At 35.2% G+C, this 25,349-nt stretch overlaps 1 protein-coding gene across 1 annotated transcript in view; it reads left to right on the top strand.

Moving 5' to 3' along the window:
• The first annotated feature begins 640 nt into the window (after nt 1-640).
• Nucleotides 641-25,349, top strand: part of LOC128855194 (peroxidase) — a 155,253-nt gene continuing 130,544 nt past the window's right edge. The window contains exon 1 of the mRNA XM_054089906.1: nt 641-1,519. Coding sequence (XP_053945881.1) covers nt 1,509-1,519 — 11 coding nt within the window. The 5' untranslated portion in view covers nt 641-1,508. The remainder of the gene's footprint in view (nt 1,520-25,349) is intronic.

Genomic DNA, 25,349 nt, shown 5'->3' with positions numbered 1-25,349 from the left:
TGGAAGGAGCTTCAGTTGTATGAGTATTTATATGTATACACGCCGAATAAGTAGACATAGGTACTATCCCCTTCAAACAACTAAGTGCCTAATCCTTGTAGCATCACGGATAAACGCATTTGTTTTAATGCCCAACCAACAAAAGAGGTCAGCAACAAACTTTCTGCGCAAACAAAATCGCAGCTGACAACCGAATGAATAAACGCGCAAATTCACCACACTCACTCAATTCTGTCATACTATCTATGGTAAGACAACTTCAATGCTTTTTCACACTTGAAACCAAACAAAAATGCTAGTTCATGCAATGTATATGTAGATGGTAAGATTATGCGTGGAGTCAGCGGGGAACAAAGTAACTCAAATATGTCTCGTGATCAATGCGCAGGCGCACTGCTAGCATACGAGGGACCAGCAGGGCGACGGTACACCAGGCGGCATGAATGACAGCTAAGTGTGCGCTCTACCAGCGTCTTACTGCTACCAACTGCATTTCATTTAACCCACTACTACGAAGCTTTCTCGGGCAAAGCTTTATAATCGCTGCTGTTGCGCGCTGCAAAGAATGCGTCAACTTTTGACGGCGGCGATGGCAGCAGCAGCAGCTGGTTGATTGGTTTTTTTCGGCGGCACTTGGCCAAACCGTTCAGTTGTTCGTTGGACATATGCCGAAGCGGTGGCGATAGCGGTAGTTAACGGTACATTGTAAAGCAGGAAAGTGAAGACCTGTACTGGTCAAAGCTGAAGATTTAATTTGTGAATTTTCGCTAAGTAAACTGTCACTGTTTTGCCAGTTGACAAACAAAACGAAAGAAATATTAAATAAAATAAAATAAAACGCGCGCGCAACTGTAGAAGAAAGCGGAAAAAATGCGGACAAATAAATAGAATTTATTATTTGTAAAAAGAAATTTCTGCTTGATTTTTAATATAAAAGTTAAAAATTAGTACATTAAAAATTAAAAAGAATGAAATATTAAATAAAGGAAGGTGCGACGATATAGAAAAAGGCAAAAAGTTGCTAAAGTAGCGAAGATTTGGAAGAAAAAAATATACAACAACAGCAATAATTTCAATAGCTTGACGATTTCTGTGTTACTCATTTGTACTAATTGTTACAATTGACAAATTGAGGGTATAATAAAAAGAATTTTGCTGTTATATGACAAATTGTTGACAGTCAAGTGCACAACAAAAGACTTAAGCGAGGAACCTGCCGCAGTGAAAAACAACGCGTTGAAGCATTGCAGTTATTATTTTTATTTTCATTTATTTTTGCTAATCGTATAAGTTTACACATTTCATTGAAAACTAAAACAAAACAAGAAAAAAAAAGAATTCAAACAAAAGTATATGCTGTTCGTATGAGTACAAAATCATAATTCTTTATTGCTGTTGTAAGTGGATAATATTAACTACTCCAGTTGCTGCTAACTTCTGCATTCGCAGAACCTAGGTATTTCTGTGTTGCTGCTAATATACCAGCCATCATATTACGCGCTAACAAAATGATTTTAAGGTGAGTTATGAAATTACTGTTATAATTGGACAATTGAGGCGAGTTCTTGAAATAGCAGTGAGTAAATTGCAGCTGTGTAACAAAGCTCAAGGGCGAAAATGATTAAGTGATTACTTCAGAAGCGAGTTGAAGTGTTAGTTTTTGAAATTAATATATTATCACAGTTGCGCCTTTGGTGGCTATCTCTCTATGGGAGGCAGTTCAAATTTACTGAGATTTCTTTACATTTGTTGCTTGTTTGTGTGTGCTTTTTTTTCGAGCTCATTAATTAAATAGCGCCTGTTGTGCACCATTCAGTTGACATACATAATTAATTTTGTTTTTTACAACTTCGAGTACTTTGTCTGCGTTTGTTTAAGTTATCTTCTTTTACTTTCCTCATTACTTATGAGGTCTATGCGACAAACAAGCTTTACGTTCTCGCCTCGTCATTCTCGTTGGTTAATTTGTATTCAGGTTAAATGCGCGGTCAGTGTACGAGCATTGCGGCGTAGTGGAGGTGAAGAAGAACGTAAGAAAATGAAGCTGCTGGAGGCAGAAATGAAATAAAAGATGGAAAACGGCAGTAACGTCAAGTAGCTGATGAAGGTTTCTTTTCTTAACAGAAATCATTATAAAATGGTTTGCCAGTGATGTGTGCTTACGTAGTTATTTAAGGCCACAAGTGGCGGATGCATACATTGAGAGTTAAACTCACTTTTTTTCAATATTGAATGTTAGTGATTACACAAAGTGCAAGAGAAAAATGCAGATATTTGTTTTAGTAAAAAATCTTTAATATTAATAAATCTTTAATATTAAAAATGAATAAAAACAATTTTTTTGCTTGTGTTTGTCAGAAGTTAAAGAAATAACATTTTTTTGCTTTGTTCTCCTATTTAAAAAAACTATAAATTTTTTTTTATATATTATTGGCTTGCTTATTAAAATTCCAAGAAGCATAAGTGGATAATTCAGAGATTTATTTAAAATAAAAATTTAGCTTGACTATTTTCAGTTTTTTGTTTTGAAAGAGGCGAGACAAGTTTTTTTCGTGTTTCTTTTATTGAAAAAAAAAAAAAAAATATTTCATGCATTTTATGCCGCTTATTTTTTTATATACTATTCGCTTATCTATTAAATATTAGCTTAACATTTTTTAATTTGAATAGATTAAATTATTTAAATTTAATATTTTGCTTATTTTTTTGTCTATATTGAATTGCCTATTGAAATTCCAAGCGGTATGAGAGCAAAATTTACGGATTTATTTTAACAAAAAATTTTAATCTTATAATACCATTATATTTAAAGTTACTAAATTTTTTTTAAATTTTTTTTTTCTTCTTGAAAGAGGTTAAAAATTTTTTTGTTTCTTTGTGCTTCTACTGAAAAAAATACAACAATTTTATGCATTTTTTGCTGCTTATTTTTTTATCTATTTTTGCATATTAAAACTTTGTTCAATAATAATTGTTTTAATATTTTTTTTTATATTATTCGCTTATCTATAAAAATGTGGCTCAATTGTTTTAATATTGAATACTGACGATTCCAGGAAGAAAGAGAGTAAAGTGCAAGATTTATTCTAATAAACAATTTTTATTTTAATAATATCAACCTTTTTAAATTTAATAAATCATTTTTTTTTTTGTTTTTTGAAAAAGAAGTATCAGGTAAGTCCATAAGTTCGTGCGTTTTTTAAAGGCGGTTTTAAAATTAATAAAAAATATGTTTAAAGCATTTATTAATCAGTAATATATTTTCCTTCATTATTTACAATGTCTTCCCACGTTTAGGCAAATTTTTAATTCCCTGCTTAAAAATGTTTTTGTCCTTGGAGACAAAATACGCTTCGAAATCCCTTTTTATAGCTTCTTTTGGGAGTATTTCTTGTTACTCATATGGGATTGAAGTTCACGGAAAAGGTGATAATCACAAGGAGCAATATCCGCCGAGGATGCTGGATGCGGCATTAGCTTCCATCCGAGCTCGTTCAGCTTGCCTAATGTTCAGCTTGCCTTGCGGTATGAGGTCTGCGTTGTCGTGGTGAAACAAAACTTTGCGTCTATTCATTAAAGACGGTCGATTTTTTTTAAGTGCTTCATTCAGGTTTGGTAGCTGATGGGAATAAAATCGTTAATGTCTGGTTTGGTTCGAGAAGTTCATAATAAACAATACCGGCCATATCCCACCAAATAGACAGGAGAATCTTCTTAGGGTGAAGGCCATCTCTAGGGGTCGGTTCTGGTGTTTCATCTTTATCTAATCATTGGCGTTTGCAAACAGGATTATTGTAAAGGACCCATTTTTCATCACCAGTAACGATACGGTTCAAAAAACTTTCATTTTCAAGCCGTTGCAGCAGCTGAGAACACACATTCACTCTCTGCTGAAGGTTGGCGACGGAAAGTCTATGCGGAACCCATTCTCCCAGCTTTGAAACCTTTCTCAACTGCACCAGGTGCCTGTGAACTGTTCGATGCGAAGCATTTAACCTCTGAGCTATCATATCGACTGTCAAATTTGGCTCAGCTTCCACGAGTTCGAGCAAGTCGTCGGAGTTAAAGACTTCAGGGCGACCAGCTCCTGTTTTTGCTTGGTTATTAAAATTTTGATCATAGTTTTTAATACTGAAAATAAAAAAATGCAGAAATTTATTTTAGTAAAATATCTTTAATTTTAATAGTACTGAAATTAATGTTTTTCCTTATGTTTGAAAGAAGTTAAAAAAATTTGACTTTTTTTGCCCTGCTCTTCTACTGAAACAAATTTTAATAACTGAATGCATTTTATACAACTAATTTTTTTTCTATTACTGTTTTCATTTACTAAAAACAACTGCATTAAAAATACATTTCATTTACTACCTTTTGGTATATCCTTTAAAACTTCGTATTCATTTACCTTTTGGTTGGTACTGTTTTCTGAATATTATATTGAATTTTCAGTATTTTGAAAAGTACATAGAACAAAAGCGTTCTTAATTAATGCATTCAAGTTTCGAATAATTTATGCAACTATTATATTTTTTACTTACTTACTTTTTGCCGTCAGTGCTTTGTGACACTCGTTTACCTTCAAATTCCTATGAAAAGGCTAATTTGGTAAATGCAATAAACTCAATTCATCAAAAGTGAAACCAAATGTTTTAAATATAATAGCACATAGTAAAATATGCTTGCTCAATGGGACTCAAACAATGCTACATATTGGATTAAAAATTACAAAAACCAAACACAAAAAAAAAAAAAATAATCATCGAAGTACTTCAGTTATGACATAAAAGTAAAATAAAATATCAACAAAAGTCGAAGACGCGTTGAACTACAGTGCCAGTTTTCAATCAAACTGTAGGAAATCGAAAATTTTCAAATTTGTATGAAAATTTTCTCAATTTAATTCCCTTATCTGTCACAGCTTAATGCTTCTAGTACCTGTTAATGGTACAAATGGCACTTGCATGAAAAATGTCCTGAGTGTAACTACGATGAAAAATTATAAATTTTACGGCAAAGACAGGTTTGACAAATTCATATTGTACTTATGTAATTCATACACAAGGTGGCACAAAATTAATAATCACACTTATGCTTTGAACATTTTTTTAACAAGTACATATTATTTTTTTACTAAGTATTAACAGCCTAGACACTCTTAAGTTGCTTTCCAGACTTGCGTTCGATAGCATTCACCACCAACTGCTGCTATGTAACCAAACCCTTAAATCGGTCTGGACATTTGTCCATCAGCTATGAGGATACTCAAGCGAATCTTGCATTACCATTATCCAACGATTCCAAAAAAAAGGAGTTGCGCAACATGGCCAATGCTCTATACTGTGTGAGAAACCCCGACCTCCATCGAGGTCTTGATATGCTACTCATCACAGAAATGGCGAAAATGTGCGCTATGGCTCATAGACAACGTCTAAGTGCCCATAGCAACGCTGAATCATTGACTTGGCTCCAGCCAAGTTCACATCATCGGCGGCTCAAGCGTAAAACAGTTTGAGACCAGATGGGCATCCAGCAGCAGCTGTGCCTTATAAATTGTTACATTCATTCTGAACTTATAAATATTGAGGCATCTTAGCTTTCCCTTATTTTATTTGTTCGATGAAAATTGCTGGTTAGTATCTTAATGTTGTCTGCTCGGCCTTCGCTCGAATCAGTCGAATTAGGCTTGAGGTCTTTGGCACTGATGTGTTAAGAAGTGACCCCTTTGGCTCCTTGGCATCACAAGGTCTACTCAGATTTCTTCGGATGTCGGGTAGATTTAAAAAAAATTAAAAAGGGAACCCAATGGACTTAATGTTGGCTGAGTGCTGTACTTGCTAGTCTGTCCCAACAAAAAAAAAAAAAAAAAAAATCCTTATGTTACCCTGTACAGCTATAAGATACGTTAATTAAAAAGTCTTAATAATTAAAGATAGGGTGATTAATTTGCGCCACTTTGTATAATAAGTTTTGCTTGCATTGCTGTGCTATTATAATGAAACTTTCTAAAATAAAGGCATTTTTTATTAAAGTGAATTCTTTTTTGTCAAAATAAGGGGTTTATATTTCTCCTTTTGCTACTCCGTAAAAAGTTAAGGGTTGCGAATAGTTTTAAATATCTCCAAAATTTTAAAAAAAAAGTACTTACTTAAACTTTTCAGTACGAGTATTTAAATAATTAATAATTTACGTAACTTACAGTTTTATTAGCGTAAAAAAAGTGTATTTATATACAGGGGTACACGGGGTTTTTAACTACTACGAAACATCGATTCCAAACCCTACCTGCTTCGGAATTTAAATAATCAAAAAGGTCGGGCGAACGTTTGTGCAGGTTGAAAGACCCCTCATTGTGTTTACTTTTCATTGAACCATCGGCTCACACGGGGAAAAGCTAGCCTTACCATTTAACCTCCATTGCAGAAGCTGTGGGGACCTTTAAGCGAAGGATACTGTTGAGTCCTTTCTCTGTAAATGTCCGGGCTTGACAGCTAGACGGTTAAGGTCACTGGATGCTTCTTTCTTCAACAGCCTGGGACAGTGCGCCAATCTAAATCTCATCAATATTCTTCAGTACATTAACAGCCCTGGCTGGCTGTAGATATCTGCCTGTTGAGGGTTTCATAATGGACTGAGTGGTACTTCATCAATTTCGCCTACCTACTTTAATAGTTTTTTTTTTAGTTTGCTTATGCGTAGTTACATATAAGAATATATGCAAACATTTTTACAAGATTTCACAAAATTTTCTATTTTAATGCAATAGAGGTTATTTCATATAGCCATAGTGTAAATTCTAATTGACAAAGAAGAGGATATTTTTGTTTTAATATAGTATATCAATACACAAAACAAAAAAAAAAAACATAGCTCGAGGTCATCAGATGTATTGTATTATCTTGTTCTCATTGGAATTACCAGATTTGTGGAGTTCTTCAAACAACGAAAATTCCAAGCACACAATCAACATTTAATTCAAACTGATGGGTGACCTTTTTCCAGCTACTGAGTGTGAAAAATAAATCTTATGAACATAGCATCCTTGAACACCGATTTGGGAATGAATAAACAAAGTCAAGTTAATGCCAATTAATTTTACAATTTTTTTACTTTTGACATACATATATACACTAGGGTTACCCGGTGGGCAAATGACACAGCTGCGTGCCTGCACATAACCTATTATTGCATGCTTATCTACCGTAGTTATGTTCTCTCGTTTTCAAAATTATTGCTCTTTAATGCCCAATCTCAATTTGAAGAAATATAATATACTATAGAACTAGACCTTTTATGAACTTAATAAAATAAATAAATACTGTGTATCATTTTGCAAATTTAAATAAAATAATATTTAAGTGGGTAATCAAGATTGGCGGCCGCCGTAGTCGAATGGGTTGGTGCGTGATTGCCATTCGGAATTCACATAGAGAACGTTGGTTCGAATCTCGGTGGAACACCAAAATTAAGAAAACGTTTTTTCTAATAGCGGTCGCCCCTCGACAGGCAATGGCAAAACTCCGAGTGTATTTATGCCATGAAAAAGCTCCTCATAAAAAATATCTGCCGTTCGAAGTCGGCTCGAAACTGTAGGTCCCTCCATTTGTGGAACAACATCAAGACGCACACCACAAATAGGAGGAGGAGCTCGACCAAACACCCAAAAAGGGTGTACGCGCCAGTTATATATATATATATACATATATATATATAATCATTACATATATATATATATAATCAAGATTAAACCCTTGATTTTTCTGGGGTGTGTTGAGTATAGGCAAGGATAGGCAAATATTTGCTTGTTAATAAAGAAATATTAATTCTATATAATTAATTTTTTTTATATTTTCTAAAAAAGTCCGTACTTTTTCGCGATTTTTACCGACATTTTTTCAGTAAAAAATAAACTAAAAAAAATTGAGTCTGGTTTTAAATTTTATATCTGCAGAAAAAATGGGACGCACGTTTTAACTTTTATTTTCGATCAAAAAAAAAAAAAAATTATATTTATTTGAGTAAAAAAATAAAACTCCAATTTAAAATTTTCTTGTTAACTGAAAATATGCGTTATCATATATTCAATATTAAAAAAATGTGGAATAAATTTTAATAGGCAAGCCAATAACAGATAAAACAAACAAGCAGCATAAAATACTTAAAATTACTATTATTTTTTTCAATACAAGAATAAAGAAAAAAAAACTTAAAAAAAACAACTTTAACAAATTTAAATAAGTTAATTAAAATTAAAATTTTTTATCAAAATAAATCTTTACATTTTGCTTTCAGGCTTCTTGAAATATCCCAATTTTAATTTTTTTGTTGACTTAAAATTTATCGGGGAAAAAATAACAATCATTTAATGAATCGTTCCAAAAGTAAATTTTTGACCAAAAAAATAAAAATCCATTTCAAATTTTTTTTTTTGACTGAAAATATATCGATGAAAAAATAAAAATCATTAATTGACTCGTTCCAAAAAAAATGTTTGGTAGCAAATAAACATTTTTTTCTTCTTTATTTGACTGGAAAAATAAAGATCCGATTTAAAATTTTGTTTGTTGACTTGAAATATATCGGTGATAAAATAGCAATCATTAACTGACTCGTTCCAAAAAAAATTTTTCATCGCAAATAAAGAAAATTATTTTTATCTTCATTATTTGACTGGAAAAATAAAAATCCAATTTAAAATTTTGTTTGTTGACTGAAAATGTATCGAAGAAAAAATAACAATCGTTGATTGACTCCTCCCAAAAAAATTTTGGATCGCAAAAAAGGAAAAGAAATTTTAGCTTCTTTATTTAACTGAAAAAATAAAAGTCCAATTTAAAACTTTTTGCCAGATTCAAGAAATTTTTTTCTTTCTCCGAATACCCTAATATACATATATATATATATAATTGGCGCGTACACCCTTTTTGGGTGTTTGGCCGAGCTCCTCCTCCTATTTGTGGTGTGCGTCTTGATGTTGTTCCACAAATGGAGGGACCTACAGTTTCAAGCCGACTCCGAACGGCAATTATTTTTTATGAGGAGCTTTTTCGGCCGCCGTAGCCGAATGGGTTGGTGCGTGATTACCATGCGGAATTCACAGATAGAACGTTGGTTCGAATCTCGGTGAAACCAAAATTAATAAAAACATTTTTCTAATAGCGCTCGCCCCTCGGCAGGCAATGGCAAGCCTCCAAGGGTATTTCTGCCATGAAAAAAAAAAAAAAAAAAAAAAAACCCTAATATACATACATACAAATAAATAGTACATCGCATTATACTTTTAGCCATTTTCTTGTAAATTTTCTGCCTTAAATATATAATTTAATTTTCGCACGCTTCTTATCTAATGACTTCCGTCATTGCTTGCTCACCTGCAGCTAACAAAAGACTTAAAACACGAACTTGTTGGGAAATATAGCACATAATTCTTCCTTGTAAACTAGTTAGCTTTAATGATAGAGTTTATAGTATTTCGGTTATGTATTTCCACTTAATACCGTACAAGTTTCACTTTCATTGCTTGTTCGTGGCTAAAATACTTAACTGCTATGAGTAAAATTGGCTCTTAATTCTATGTATATCGCTTTGCCGCTTTGCGTGCGTGCTATTTCGAGCGGGGTATCGCGGAGCTACACCAATTAACTAGTTCACAGTCAGATAAAGTAATTACACTTGATTGATGTAAGCACGCGTTTTATAGTTACACATTTGGGTTCTGTTGATGTGAAAATTACAATGAAGTCAAAGCGTGGAATAAATCAATTATGAATGCCCATAAATGTTTATAAAGTTGGTATCAATATGATTTATTTCTCAAATATTTTAATTTAACTTAAGTTTAAATAATTTATGAACCGGCGTGCGATTGCCATCAAAATGAGTTTTCAAGATTTGATTTCTTAATTTTGCCATTGATTTTCAATGCAGCGTCGTTCCGCTTAATTTTTGCTCCTACATTGACTTTGATTTTTTGTTTTTGCTTTTGTTCTCAACGGTATGACGTTGTGTGCCTTGAAGTTCAGTCACGGATGCGAAATACATTGGATTGAAGCTGGTCTGCACTGCACCCTCCTATATTGCCATTTTGGCTGAAACCAATAACGCTGGGCCAATGGGCGTGGTAGCCCCATGCGCTGCGTTGTACTTCATTCAACGGACCAAGTTCGTATTGCCTTAGGCATTGTATTGTTCACACCTTAATAATGCCAGGCACGATGAAAATATGAAAAGAAACAGATAAGAATGTAAATAAAAACAAGTTGAAGAAATATGAGGTTTCGTGACGGCGTTGACCGGTATGGTGTGTGCATAAATTATTGCCAAGTTATTACTAATTGTTGTAGTATTCGTTGGCATACGCGAATTGTTAGTAGTAGCTGTGACTAACGGTAAAATAACAAAGCACACATAAAAACGAAATAAACAAAAATACTAAGCTAATTCATATGTAAGCGTTTCTAGAAGTGTTGTATGTGAGGCCAGAAAAAGCGCGAGGAAGCGAGAGGGTCAGCTGGAAGCAACCGCAAATTTAGAAGTCGTTTGGAAGTTCATTAACATTTACTTACTTGGCAACTAAATAAGTAACTATTTCTGAAAAGTACTCAAATACATACATACATAAATACGTGCACACAAATAAGTATATATACATTAGGCCGGGTCGATTTGTGGGGAGGCAAAAAAATCTCCCATTGCTCTGTGAAAATCATATTCTAGGGATGAAAATAAGAAACTTTGCCGAAGGAACCATACCTCTAAAACGAATTCTGATGTCCCCCAATTTGGGTCGAACTTTTTAGTTTCTTTTCTCATGTAAAGGCCAAAAAGGCCCCCAGGGGAGTTCCAGGGGGTATGCCACTGGCATGGGTGGATCGGCCGTCCAAAGTTAGTGGGGGTCGGTCATACATTTGGACTCGATTTGAGCATTCTAAATGGGTCAAAGTGGGATTTTTCGTTCGACCCAAATTGGGGGACATCAGAATTCGTTTTAAAGGTATGGTTCCTTCGGCAAAGTCTCTGATTTTGATCCCTAGAATACGATTTTCACAGAGCAATGAGCGATTTTTAAATCGACCCGCCCTAGTGTCTATGCTTTTAATTAAAGGTTTACCTTCAATTACTCATATTTATTTGCAATGTTGAATAATTGGTTTTACATATCAATGAATTTTTTTAATTTATGTAAAAATAATTGAGTTTAGGCGGTAAATAGATTTTATAAATAGCATGCGATTACTTGAATGAGTGACATTTTTCGTTACTTCTTTTCCGCTCTTTGTTACTCCAACAATCTCCATATCAGGTCTAGCAAAAAGTTCTGACTATTTTTCGCTTTATTTAGATGCGATTTAGATCAAATATACGTCATTTCATTCGTTCACTTTATTCCATTCTGAAGGCGGTTTTCTAACTTTGCCATTGAGAAAGTCGCCAGCACGAACATTTTTAAATGCTTGAAGAGGCAATAATCGTTTGCTGTCAGGTGTAAACTATAAAAAACTTTCTATCCAAGCTCGAGCTATCTCAAGCGGCCACCGTAGCCGAATGGATTTTTGCGGGACTACCATTCGGGAGTGCATAGGTTCATGAAACATTTTTTCCTGATAACGTTCGCCCATAGGCAGGCAATGCTAAACCTTCGAGTGTATTTCTGTCATGAGGAAACTTCTCATAAAAAACAAAAACCATTTGCCGTTCGTAGTCAACTTAAAACTGTGGGTCCCTCCCTTTGGGTGACAATATCAAGACGCACGCCACAAATAGGAAGAGGAGCTTAGCTAAATACATAACAGGAGTGTATGTGCCAATTATTTATTTTATTTTAAGCTCTCGAAGCACATTCAATATGTGCATGGTCTAGCAATGTTCTGATGGAACAAAATACCCTCTATATTCACCTATTCCAAGTTATTAATCCGACCAGTTTTTGGCGAAAGACGTCCAACGGTAGAACGTTTGGCTCAATAGGAGTAGCTGACAGTGAATAATTATCTTCATATCCACCAAATAGACAATACTACTGTCAAAAATTTCCGGGGCCCCATCTACGACGCCAGAAGGGAATTTTGAAGATCAACGCTTTGCTATTTGCTATTACATACGACATTTGTTTTGGCGCCGACTTCGACTTTCCATACTGGTCGTAGTGGTACTGAAAAATGTATTGCATTTTTTTTTTCGTTTTTCACCTCCATCGTGGAACGTTGTAACACAAAACTGTAAGACAAGTTTGTTTGAAGCGTAATATCACCTTTAAATTAGCCTCTAGTATGACCCAATGCAGTGCATGCACGTTATTAGTTATGGCTCACTAAAGGCCTGTAGCGGAGAGTGGTGAGAAATTTTTATTTCACTGATGGTTTTTGCCACGGTTAGGAGCTTATTTTTAATTTTAAAATATGTTTCATAAAACTTTACAAAAATTGATAATAAAATATGTTCATACTAGGTCTACCAATTTTTTCACTTTTATGATCTCGTCTTTTTTAAAAGCCCGTTGTTACGATTGCGGAAGCTCGAGACTAATCTTGGGATTTGGATGTTCATTACTTATCTTACAATAACTTAAATCCTAAACATTGCATCAATACTGTTTGAGAAACTTACGAAAATATAATAAATACATAGTAAATAAATGGGTTTTAAATACACATTTTTTTCTTAACTTTTTGTCTGAATCTTAGCCCAGTGTGACCAGGACAGCTGAGGAGAAGTTCGCCGAGATAATTCCACCTCCTCCTCAAAACAACTGCTGCTAGAAATCCTTGAAATAATATCATATCTCATTGCATAGAAACCTGGCGGACAACGTCCGGTAAGGGCACCCATAAAATTCGAGGCTTTGTAATATCGCCTTACAAGTGGCGACAAGAAACTTGCGACTTTGCACGTTTGCGAATTAACACCTCGCTCGCTGAGTTGACGCGAAGTCCACCTTTCCAGGTGCAGACCACAGGTTTTCAAGGGAATATTTAGTATTATTGTACAGCCCCCGGTGAACAAATTAGGGAAATTGTACGTACATCAGCTTTTTATATAGAGTAGGTTTATATATTAGTTTGGAGAAAAAGAAATTCAATATTTTCACTTAAAATTTTTGGGCAATTAGTTTAAAACTATTTAATGGTCAATCTTTAGCTCTGGGGCGATGCTATGACTACTACCGGTCAACTTCGATTACTTCTGTGATTTTATCGATTTTAAATTTTTGATCGATACTTTACGAGATATCATGGTTTAGATCTAAGTATAGCCGCTCTACGGTGTGACAATGATGATCTATCTCTTCTTTGCCTGCTGGATTTATCTATGGCATTTGATTTGGTAAATCAAGACGTTTATTGCAAAAACATTAAGCCCTTTTTTGGGTTAAGGAAGAAATCAAAAGGTAGTATGCAAGGCTGGCTCCTCCACGTCTGGTTTTGTAGACTATGATGTTCCGCAAGGTTTTGTCCTTGGTTCTCTCTTGTTTGGCATTTTTGTGAATTCTGTATTTTCTGTGTGTATGTTTGCACGTCAATGTAATTGTCTTTCCTGACGCCATGCAATTGAATTTGTCTAGTCGAATTGAACTCGTAGAGTTTTTGTGTTTTAAAATTAATGGCAACCTCTGCCTGCAATTTCATAATGAGACACGATAATTTTATTCAACTAATTACTGCTAAATGATATGATTGCTCGTTAGTACCAGTTTACTACACGGGGAAGATGTTCCAAAATTGTCTGTTGGTACTAGCGTCCTGATGTTTAATGACAAGATAACCAATTTTGGTTTCGTGGTTAATTCTATGTTGAGATCTTCTGACGATGTATATAAAGTTGAAGAGATTAACTATTCAACTTACTGTGCCACACATAGCGAAACGATTTTAGATGTGTGGTCAATATCAGTCCGTTACCCAGATCTGAGTGAATTTGAAAGAATCAGCTGAATGGATGACGTCACACGGGTCATAAAAAAGCAATTGGTTTACGAAAAATCTGAGATTTTGCTGGTGATATACGTAAAAAATCGATGCAGTCTTCGGTCATGCTGCTTTATTGCTGTCTGAGCAAAGATTGATTGGACGAGTGTGTGAATATGTGTGAAATGAGCAGCCAGAATTATGCTGCCGAGTACTCGATGACCAAGAATGATAGATTACTAGGTTTGGCCAATAACCATGGTGAAAAACAAAATTGGAGGGGAACTTCGACTACCACGTCACGCAAGTATTCGCCAACTGAAATCTGCATGATAATTTCTTACATATTCACACACTCGTCAAAATTGTAGTTGTGCAGACGGAAAAGAAGTGGTATTGTGCTTTTTTGTATATCACTAACACATTTTTAGTTTTCTCGTAAACAAACTGATTCATAACTAATGCTACGTCAGCCCAACCGTTGATTCTGTCAAATTCGCTGAGAGCCGGCTAACGGTCCGATTTTGGCCACACCATTATAATTCTTTTCACCATGATTGGTATCACACATCACGTACTTTGAGCTCGTATACATAGTAGTAACCTTTTCTCTATTTTATCTCTCAAAAGATATTACCACATTTCCTTGTAGAAACACAAAGTTTTAAAGTGCTGCATTTTTGTTCATCTGTCTACTAGAAATTGTATATTTTATATAAGTGCACAGAATTCAAAACTCTCAAATACCTTTACAAGATTAGGATTCATAAGATCTAATATGCATCAAAGTCCGATTCTCGACAAATAATTCTGCTTGTCTTCATCAATGCTGTTCTGCATTAATGTCTTGAGGCTCTGGAATTCAATTCCAAAATATTTCAAGGCTGTGATGGGTAGGAGTAACTACTAAGGAGTACTACGATTACTTTAATCCTGTGTGCGTAAAAATATGGTAATTAAAATAGGTACCCCCCGTTCATACAGAAAGTTCAAGTTTTTTAAGTTATTAATATTATAATAGATATTCAATTATATGTGGTTTTTGTTTCATAGATTAATATGACAAATATAAATAATAATTCATGGATCTTTTAAAACTTAAACTAATGACAATGGAAACAAAAAGGAAACATTCATGTGATCATTAAAATAGATACGAGTACGAAATAGAAATGGTTACGGTACAAAAAGAACTTAGTGATTTGATTAAAAATGCTGTTTAAATTAGCGAAGTTTAGTCAACAACCATTGTGCCACCATGATTGTCAATGACTTTTTCTATTTGATTTAGCATAGTATTGGGTTTGGGTGGGGTGACTGGCTTGGCCAATCCATAACTTTAACATTATTATGTAAAAATCATTTACGTACTAGCATTGAGGAGTATTTTGGGTCGTTATGTTGCGTAAAAATCCACCGAAATGGCTTATTTTCCACAGCAAACGGTAGCATCACTTCTTGAAATATGTCCTTTTAAACTGTCTATTTTGTTGCTTATGAGGTAAATATCAGGTAGGTAGGTTCTACTTCATACCAGCATCATTTCCAGTCAAATGAATTTCAGTTTCATTGCTCTAAAGTATGTTGTATCACTTTTTATACGCGAAATTTCAAGAACAGATTTTAGATTTTTCCGACCGGCACAAGAAATTCGATAGATAAAGGCAGTATACCTATTTTAATTGCCATATATGTAAATAATTAATGTTGATGTGATTAAACCGCTAACATTTCTTTCTCACTCGCAGTTTTACTATTAAACAAAGTCTTGCACGTTCCTATTTATATGTATTCCTATATAAATCTCTAGGTTGATTTTAATATAATTATTTTTGATAAATACATACATATATACATAGTTCAATTTGCTGCTATTATTTTCCAAATTATTAGTTTAAGTCTACATTATGTAAACAATAATGATTATTGAATTTTGTAACTTTCAACCAGTTGAAGTATTCTAAAGACTAAAAAGTCTTACAGATAGAGCCTCATTTCATAAATAAAAAAGGCAACTTAAATTTGAATTTTCTCTATATTCACAGCAAAGCATTACATATTTCTCGGTTCAGCTCAAGGCTTCAAAATTTTAATTCTTAACAAAAAAAAAAAAAATAAAGTTTAAATGTTAAAATGTTTAACCATTTTGCTCGGCAAATCTGATGGCTATTACGTGGGGAACGATAATTTCAATAGCTTAAAAAAAGTAATGCCGTTAAGCAATTATGTGTTGAATATGTAAAACAATCTATAAAATCTTATTCAGTTTAGATTTATTAGTAATATATTTTGTTGTAAATAATTTGTTTTAATACCCATTAAGTAAAGACGATAGCTCATTAAATCCGATTAAAACCGTTAAACATGCGTAAGTAAATTTACCGATGCTTGCATTTAAAAATAAAGACTTACACATTAGCATTGATAACCGGAAAAATACTTAGCTAGTAATAAAAGCTTAGTCTGCGCTTGACATTGATAAAACTATTTTTATGGATATAAAAAAATTTAACTGGCTACAAAAGTCTTAATGCATTCAAAGGTTAAAAAGCTTAACTAATTTTTGTACGGTTTTCATAATCCCTAATTTTATGGATATACTTTACATACATATATATATGTACTAAATTTGCATAAAGACCGTGTTTTATAAGTTATTTTGTTATAATGAAGTTATTATCATTTTTTATGAATATGCAATTTAAATTTTTCCAACATTCAAGTCCAAATACGTTGGTGGTACATCGGCTTAAGGGCACTCAATCAATCATTTGATGATAATAGCTTCGTTTAAGTTTCGTTTTAGGATATATGTCAATTTAACGATTCTACATACTCAATAGCTGAAACTCAAGACAGCGGTTGTTCTAAAAATGCCTATCCATGTATAATAAAATTGATAATTAATTTCGCACCACCTTAAAAGAATAAATACTTGACGCATACACCCCCTTTTTGGGTGTTTGGACGAGCTCCTCCTCCTATTTGTGCTATGCTGTTCCACAAATGGCGGATATTTTTTATGAGGGGCTCTTTCATTGCAGAAATACACTCGGACGTATGGTGTTTCAGACATGGAGACTCAAACCTATGAACTTTTGGATAGTGGTCACCACCTTATACCATAATAAAAATCATATAATTCAAGGTTTAAAACTTTTTGGTTAGGTTAGGTTAGTCAGATTGCTTGTTTAAGACAAGACACTTGGTGGCCATAAGGCCCATTGTGATACCTGCATTTGTTTTCCTTCCGCAAACTAAGTTGCCTAAACCACTCAGGTCTTTTAAGGAAGTCAACTAGTCCCTCCAGTAAGATATTTTGCAAATTTCCCAGGTTTCTATGAAGTGCAGGAAATTGACAAAAGAGGTTTCTTTATCACCTCCACAGCTCATACAGAAGTCATTGTGAGGTACACCCATTCTACTGGCTGTGGGTGCCAATAGTGCAGTGACCCATTATAACACCTGTAAGGACGCTGGTAACTGATCTGTTGAATCCAAGCAGACATTTTGTCCTTTTAAGATTCAGTTTTGGCCAGAGAGCTGTGGATGCCCTGCAGTTAGTAGTCAGAGACCATCTTCTATAGGTTTCCGCGATTACGCTCAAGTCAATCGCAGGGTATAACTCGTTTAGTGAAAAGCTTAAGTTCTCTACCACTCCCTGAAGGTCCCGCTCAGAGCCCATCCTTGCACACTCACCCGCTCTTACATTTCCATCAACTCCAGAGTGGCCGGGACCCAATAAAGTGTGGTATTGTGTTGTTGGATAAGCGAAAGCGACCTCCTATATTTTTACCAAATCTTGAATTGATGCACATTGAGACCAGCGCCTTGATCGCTGCTTGACTATCAACAAATATGGTAAGATTTGCTGGAGGTAAGTCTGTCAGTCTTATAGTTTTTGTTGCTTTTCAATAGCGTAGATCTCAGCTTGGAATATACTGCACCAGTCTGGGAGACTATATGAGCAATTTAAAGATAATTGTTCCGAGTAAACTCCTGATCCAGTGCGATTGTCCATCTTTGAGCCGTCAGTATAAATATGGTGACCATTATCATCTGATATGACTCTGGTCTGTCCGTTCTTTCTTGTCTGTGGTGCATGACCGTGCTTTAGAATGTCTACTGCTTTCATCCTGGAAGCAGATATAAATATGTAGGATCCCTTCCAGCGCCGCCTGCGCCATTGATCCATAAGTCCAAAGGTCAAAATGGGCCTGATGATCATATTATACGCCCAGTGGTTGATAAAGAGGGCATTACATATATATATATATATACCTATATATATTATATATATAATATATACTTGGCTTCGTTCGATAGGGTTAGTATTACTCCATCTATAGATGGTAACTGAAAACTTGGTATCCTTTAAATTCTAGTGAGAATTAGTTCGGTTTTGGCTGGATTAACCATTAGACTGCTTGAAGTCGCCCACTTGGAGAGTTCCCTTAACGCTGATTGCATGAACTAGCTGATAGTCGAGAGGAACTTCCCTGCCATCAGGATGACTACATCGTCCCCATACGCATTTATCTTGATCATTTTCTTGCATATGGTAATAAGCAATTCATTTAATACTAGGTTCCTCAGTAACGCCGAGATAACACCGTATACGTATTCAAATTTTACATTTGAATTCAGCATCTGCTAATTTGAATTTTGAAAAACTTATATAGAATTCATATTCAGCTCTCCCAAAGACCGTGAAGAGCTTGAATAAATCTTACGGGTTTTTTAGATTTCGGTCACACGGCTTCAAAACGAGTTTCTTCAACATAAACTTGCCTCCCATAGAACAATTTTGTATTCATTACCTATGCTGGGTAGAGAGGAGGATTTTGTTCACTCGATGTGAAACGACATTACTAAGTAAATTGTTTTTCAACAAGAACTAGATGAACTCGTGTAGATGTTACATGATTTTTCCACCTCCAAATCCGATATGTGGGCTGCCACAGCAGAGCGTTATCGATACACGATTACCTCTTACAGACCTTCCCATATGGACGTTTTGATTCATGTTCAAATTAACTCTTATGCAAGTTGACAGATTTCCAGCTATGGTTATAAGCACAAAGCGGGAGTTTAGTAGGAACTACCGACATTTAATGATTAAACACATATTGACAGTAAACTTCCCGAAAGTTGGTGGATGCTCCCGTTTGCTCTCTAAGAGTTCCTCCGTTACCTACCGAGCCATGACTGTTTATTGGATGGCGCCAAAACGCTCAGCGGGACGCTAGGATAATCATAGGCACTCAGAACTTATAAAGAGTTCGGTGCAATCCAAAAACCAGTCTGAGACTCTCTCCTCCTAGCCGCTGAACGCTGTTCGGGACTGCATATTTGTTATTCGCAGCTGACTTTCATAGCTTAAGGCCATAACCTTTGACGCGGTTGCCTATAGCTCAGCATTCGAAATACCATATCTATAATTTCGCGATTCGGCATGACCTTTAGTAGACCAGCAAAAGGAAATTTAACAATAAACACTTAAGCCTTTTTATTGTTGCACAACATTTTTTAACTTCTTACAAGCCCAGCATAACTTTTTTATTTCAAGTCTGACTGTCTTTCATACCCAAATCAAGAAATAAAATTTTAACATTTCAATTTCACTGCGCGTTAAATCCAGCATTTCAAGTTTCCACTCTCACTTGTTTGCGCTCTCTTCACTAGACTCTTCCAGGTACTTTCCACTTTCGGTGCTCCAATTCACATACGAGTATGAGCGCGCAACAAAAACAACAGCAAAAAACAAAAAAAAAAAAGGAGGATAAAACACGTTTTGGCGGAAGCGCATGGCTTTGATTGCATTTTCCTGAGGTTGTAAAAACATACCAGCAATGTCTATTAGCTCAAAATGCATTTCATGTACGCTGTCTATGAGGAGCTGACGTTTATTTACTCGTTAAGCGTATGCACAATTCGATTTCGCTGCTAACTTTCCAAGCGGCAGTGAATGATAAAGTCCGTATTTACGGCGCTGTTAATGGTAAAATTAGCCTTGACACAAATTCTAAAATGACTTTAATTTGTTCCGCCTTGCAATAGCTTCAAAAGAAAATAGTAAAGTAGCAAAATAGTAAAGCAAAGCGAAAACATGTTGCTTGAACATAAAAACATAAAACAATACACTTGGACAATGATCGCTGTTGCAATTGTTACACTATAAGTTTATTTATATTTCTTTTATCACAGCCGCCAAATGTGGTTTTGCTTGGCTGCCGGTCAACGGTCTTCAGCTGATGGCAGTGAACGCCTTTGACTGTTGCCAACAGCTAATCAACGGCGAACCGTCCGCCCGTAGTCGGTCGTCTGCCGTCTGCTGTCAGCTGCTGGATTTTCAGTGTTTGCTCGCTATTCAGTTTGACGGTCTTTACCAGCAATTGCTGAAATATTGCCAACTTTGTAATGCGGCAGTAATTGCAATGAATTCAGTTGCTTTTGCTTGTGTGAGCACTCGTGACGTGGTTTTCTTTTGTTTGCAATAAAAAGTAAAATGACCAACGTGTAATCGTTGCCTAATTTTACTTCAACTTGTTTGTAAGCTTGTACGTTTGTAATCAACCGGATTTTCTAGCCGCAGCTGTTGCTGACTCTTGGCGAAAAACTGCTACAGGAAATCCATTTTATCCATTCGACTGAGTCGTGCATTCTGCATTTATTTTATTGCCGTTTACTCAGGACTGTGAAGAGAGGGTTGGAAAAGGAAGAACATTCACGGGTGCAGGCTTTGAAAAGAGGGCCGAAAGTTCGAAATATTAAATAATATAATATTTCAACAATTTATAAATTGAAAATTAAGTATACAATTTTTAAAGAAAACATTGCTCATGCGAAATCCTTAGGGAATCAATTTAATTTTGTTTTTAAATTCATTGCTTTGTTTGACGTAAATTCGAGAAGTATGAATTACGAGGGGTGCCTTTTAATCCTCGAAAATCACTTTATTGTTTTTCAAAATATTCTCCATGAAGATCTATACACTTTTGCATGCGTTTGAACCAATTGTCGAAGCACTTTTGCCACTCTGAATGAGGTACCTCCAAAACATGCATTCTGAATGCCGCAACCGCTTCTTCAGGTGTCGAAAAACGTTGACCTTTCAGTTTGTTTTTTACTTACGGGAATAAGAAGAAGTCATTCGGTCAGGACTATACGGCGGATGACTCATTAATTCGATGTTTTGGGTGCTCAAAAATGCAGTTGTTTGAGCTGATGTATGAGAGCTCGCATTGTCCTGGTTAAGAGTGATCCGTCTTTAGCGATTGGTTTTCCTAATTTCTTGGAAGACAATTCAGAATCAGAATTTACTGTTCTGCGTTGTTCTAGTGGTACGGTTGCGACATGTCCAGTTTTTCCGGAAAAACAGGCGACCATTTGCTTGGAAGTGCTTCGTGCGCGAACAACTTTTGTTGGATTTGGCTCATCTTGAAACACCCATACAGTCGACTGCTGTTTACTTTCGGGCTCATACCCGTAAATCCATGATTCATCACCTGTCACGATGTCATAGACGTGTTTCGAAGCCCCGCGATCGTATTTTTTGAGCATTTCCTTCGACCAATCGACAAAAGCCGTTTTTTGAGCGATTGACAAATTGTGTGGGATCCAACGCGAACAAATTTTTTTGACAGTCAAATGTTTATGCAATATTGAATGTATGCTGGTCCCACTAATGCCTAAGATTGTCTCAATGTCACGATAGGTCACATGACGATCTTGCAATATCAATTAGCGCACAGCATCAATGGTTTTCGGAACAACAACTGATTTTGGACGACCTTCACGAAATTCGTCTTGGAGTTAACTACGACCACGATTGAATTCATCATACCATCGATAAACTCTGGTCCTTGATGGAGCTTCATCGCCAAAAAATGAATTAAGTTCATCCATGCCATGTTGCTGAGTTAATCCACGCGAAAGTTGTAAAAAAAATCGCACGAAAATGTTCCCGATTTAATTCCATTTTTGGACCGAGATGAATCTTTTGAGTTACTGTAAACAACACAAATAGCGCTGGTATTTCAAAACGTTCTGAGTACGTAAAAGCCAAAAAATGTCAAACTTTGCGATACAGCTGTCAGTTGCCAGAGTGCAACACCAGGGTTGCCAAATCCCGACATATAAAAGGCACCCCTCGTGGAAAGCATGGAAAATTAAAAAGTATGGATTTGGATGGACATGACACATTCATTGACTGACCAGAAGATCTACTTATCTAATCTACTTCTTCCACAAGCTATGATCAGTTTCGTCGAAATTCTTGATGAAAAAAATGGAAAAATTGGTTTCAACGATTTGGGTGGAATTTTGAAGTTATTAAAATTATCATAATTATATTATAAAAAAAACTTTGTATTCACTAAAATTATTCATTCATGGTTGCCACCTTTTTTAACTTAAAAACTAAAAAAAAACAACTTTGAATTAAAAAATATTATATCACTATATGGGTTAATTAATTAATAATTATTAAATGACTAAATTTTTGACAGCTTTATTTAATAATTTTTTTGAATAGGGTTTCCATCTAATGCCCAATATAAAATTTGTGCTTAAAAAATTATTTGAAAATTGAAAATTCAATACAACATACACATATGCCTTATCTAGGTGGGTATTGTACCTTCGGGTATTCGTATGAGGTTGCCACCTTTTTAAATTATTGAAAAATAAAATAATATATAACTTCATAAACTTCTGAAAAGCGAAAAGTGTTGCCACCTATTTCTCAACAAATTCAAAGCGAAATCCAAACAAAATAAATAATAAAAAAAATAATTAAATAAAAAATTGTTTATGTACTCCGAAACTACTGAATATATTTAAATGAAATTTTGGCGAATTGTTGTGAGTTTATCCCAAAATGTTTCTAAATCTGTTGAAATCCGCTAGATGGCGCAGGATAGATAGATTGCCGAGTCGATGTTGGATCCTCTAATCACAAATTAGATGTATTTCAACTGGAAGGGGACTGGAGACTACCATGTTTCAAGCCGCGGTGAGGACGATCAGCCTCAGTCCGTTAGCGGATGTTTTATTGCGTGGGCTGAATTATTTGACTGTGGGACCAAAAATATCTTCTTTGCCCAACTTGGTATGGATGTCGCTAAGCACGATTTTTATATCGTGACTGGAAGTGCGAGCGCTCATTGAAATATTCCGGCCGCTCATAGAAGTCTCCTTTGGTTGTGTAGTCATTCTCTTTCGTCCGTGCGTGGGTGAAAATTGGCGAGATTTTGAAGAATCTGGCTTTAAAGTGGATTATTGCGATATGCTCGTGCACCGGAGTGTACGAATGTATTTGGTTTCAAGGTCTCTCTGACATCTGAAATCAGACACCAAATTTGCGCTCCTTTACATGAAAACTCCAATAGATTTCGCAAGTTCCAATAGTCTTTTTGCTTTGTCCCCCGTCCATAGCAGCCCTTGAATGGCGGTGACGTCAGCCTTTGCTCATACGAGGACATCAAGCTGCAGAGACATCTGCCCCATTAAGGGATTAGAGATTCCCCGTGAATGTCCTCAAATCATAGTAATTAAACACCATAGCCGTCATCTTTGTTTTTCTGCTCTTTGGAAAAGAATTCTCTATTGACGGGTTCCTCGGCCTATTACTATATGCCTAGTACTATGTGAGATTTACATAACACGCTGCTTCCCTTAGCGGATCTTTAATTAAAAGCTCTCATTAAAGCCCCCGCTCTTTCTGTTGTGACCTATGGCTCCAAAAGAGTTGGCTGCCGCATCTCGCGCATAGTTTGCCCACTTTGCTACGTTGCATGAAAGATAAAAGAATCAGGGTTGAGTATAGCCGCGCAACTGTAACTGCCATCCCAGAAGCACTACTATACTCCATTGCGGATTACCCTCATACATATAAAAGAAAAAAAATGGCTTTTTTCGACCAAACCTTTTTTTGAAAGACGTTATTCAATTGAAAATTACCAGAAAATTCCCTCCTATTTGTAGAGTGCGTCTTGATATTTTTCCACGAATGGAGGGACGGTAGTTTTATGCTGCCTCTGTACGGCAGATAGTTTTTATGAGAAGATTTTTCAGAATAGAAATTCTCTCGGAGGTTTGCCATCACCTGCTTGCTATTAGAAAACATTTTTTATATTGTATCATTAAGTATTTCGTGTTCGGGGCTTCGAACCCGTTCACTTCCGAAAGGTAGTCATGCACCAACCCATTCGATTACGGCGGCCGCATGTAATTGTCAATCTACAGCTTAAGAAATGCAGTTTTGAGAAAAAAGGTTTAAAAAATATCAAAAAAGTAATTTCAAAGTAAAATAAAAATAACAATAGTAGTTACTGCAATTTTTTTTAAATCGGTTACTTTAATTACCAAATTATTGTATTTTAACACTAATTGCCATACGAAATTGTAATAGTATTCGCCTTAAAATTTTTGAATTAAAAAGGAATTAATTCACATGACCGCTGTATGTTTTATTGTTTCGCATTTAATTCAGTTTCTCTTGTCACTGGTGTTTTTTTTTTAATTTTGTAATGGTATCGCTTTAATCACAAATTCATCTGCAAGGTGCATTAAATAAACTGCTGCGACTGGCAGCCAAATAAACAAAAGATTTAAGATCGAAACTTGATATCTCTTTGTCTTATACCTTTGGTCTTTTTGTTTATTCATCATCTGTAAATATGCCAGAAAAAGTGTGAAAAAGACTTGAAATAAAAAGTGAATGGCATTCAAATAACCTGCAGCTGATTATACTTGGAAGTATGTACGATTGTGCTGGTTATTTGCATTTACAATGCAAAAGAAAGTGTGCACGTGAATACAATGTTTGTTGGATTTTTTTAAGAGGTAAATATTGTCTACCTGAAGGAAGTGCAGAGAAGATTTTGTTGGTAGCAAATTACAAGTTGAGGTGGTTGGGAAGTATGGACTATAATTTTGTATTCACTCCAGCAAATAATTAGCAAGATATTTGCATTTGATTCTTCCTTTGTTGGTTCATAATAACAACTTATCATGATTTGGTTTATGTATTTGTAAATGAGCTGACACATATACCGTAAATGTTAAGTCTAGTATGCAAGCGGTAATGAAAGTCATTTTTGTAACTGCTGGATAGATAGGAGAATATCTGTCAGATGAATCTATGTGGAGCCCTAATCGTTGCTAAGCTAATGTAAGAACAAAGTGTAAGTGGGCGTATTGAGGGATTCATGAGCTGTGAATTACAAAAGCTTGGAAGCGATAGCTTTAGCCCTACAAATCTTATGGTGGCAACTGATAAAATTGATAAGAGACGAGAGAAGCAGCCACGGGCGGAGATGACATGACCCAGCCAGCGTAACCGATGGATCTTTATTCGATGCGCTATGTCTATGTCGTAAAGCTCATTGTTTCATCATATTGATACTCGCCGTCCCCAATGTGCAAAGGTCCAAAAACCCCAAT

The sequence above is a fragment of the Anastrepha ludens genome, chromosome 2, assembly GCF_028408465.1.
Source record: "Anastrepha ludens isolate Willacy chromosome 2, idAnaLude1.1, whole genome shotgun sequence".
Taxonomy (NCBI): domain Eukaryota; kingdom Metazoa; phylum Arthropoda; class Insecta; order Diptera; family Tephritidae; genus Anastrepha; species Anastrepha ludens.
This window is presented reverse-complemented; position numbering and strand designations above follow the sequence as displayed.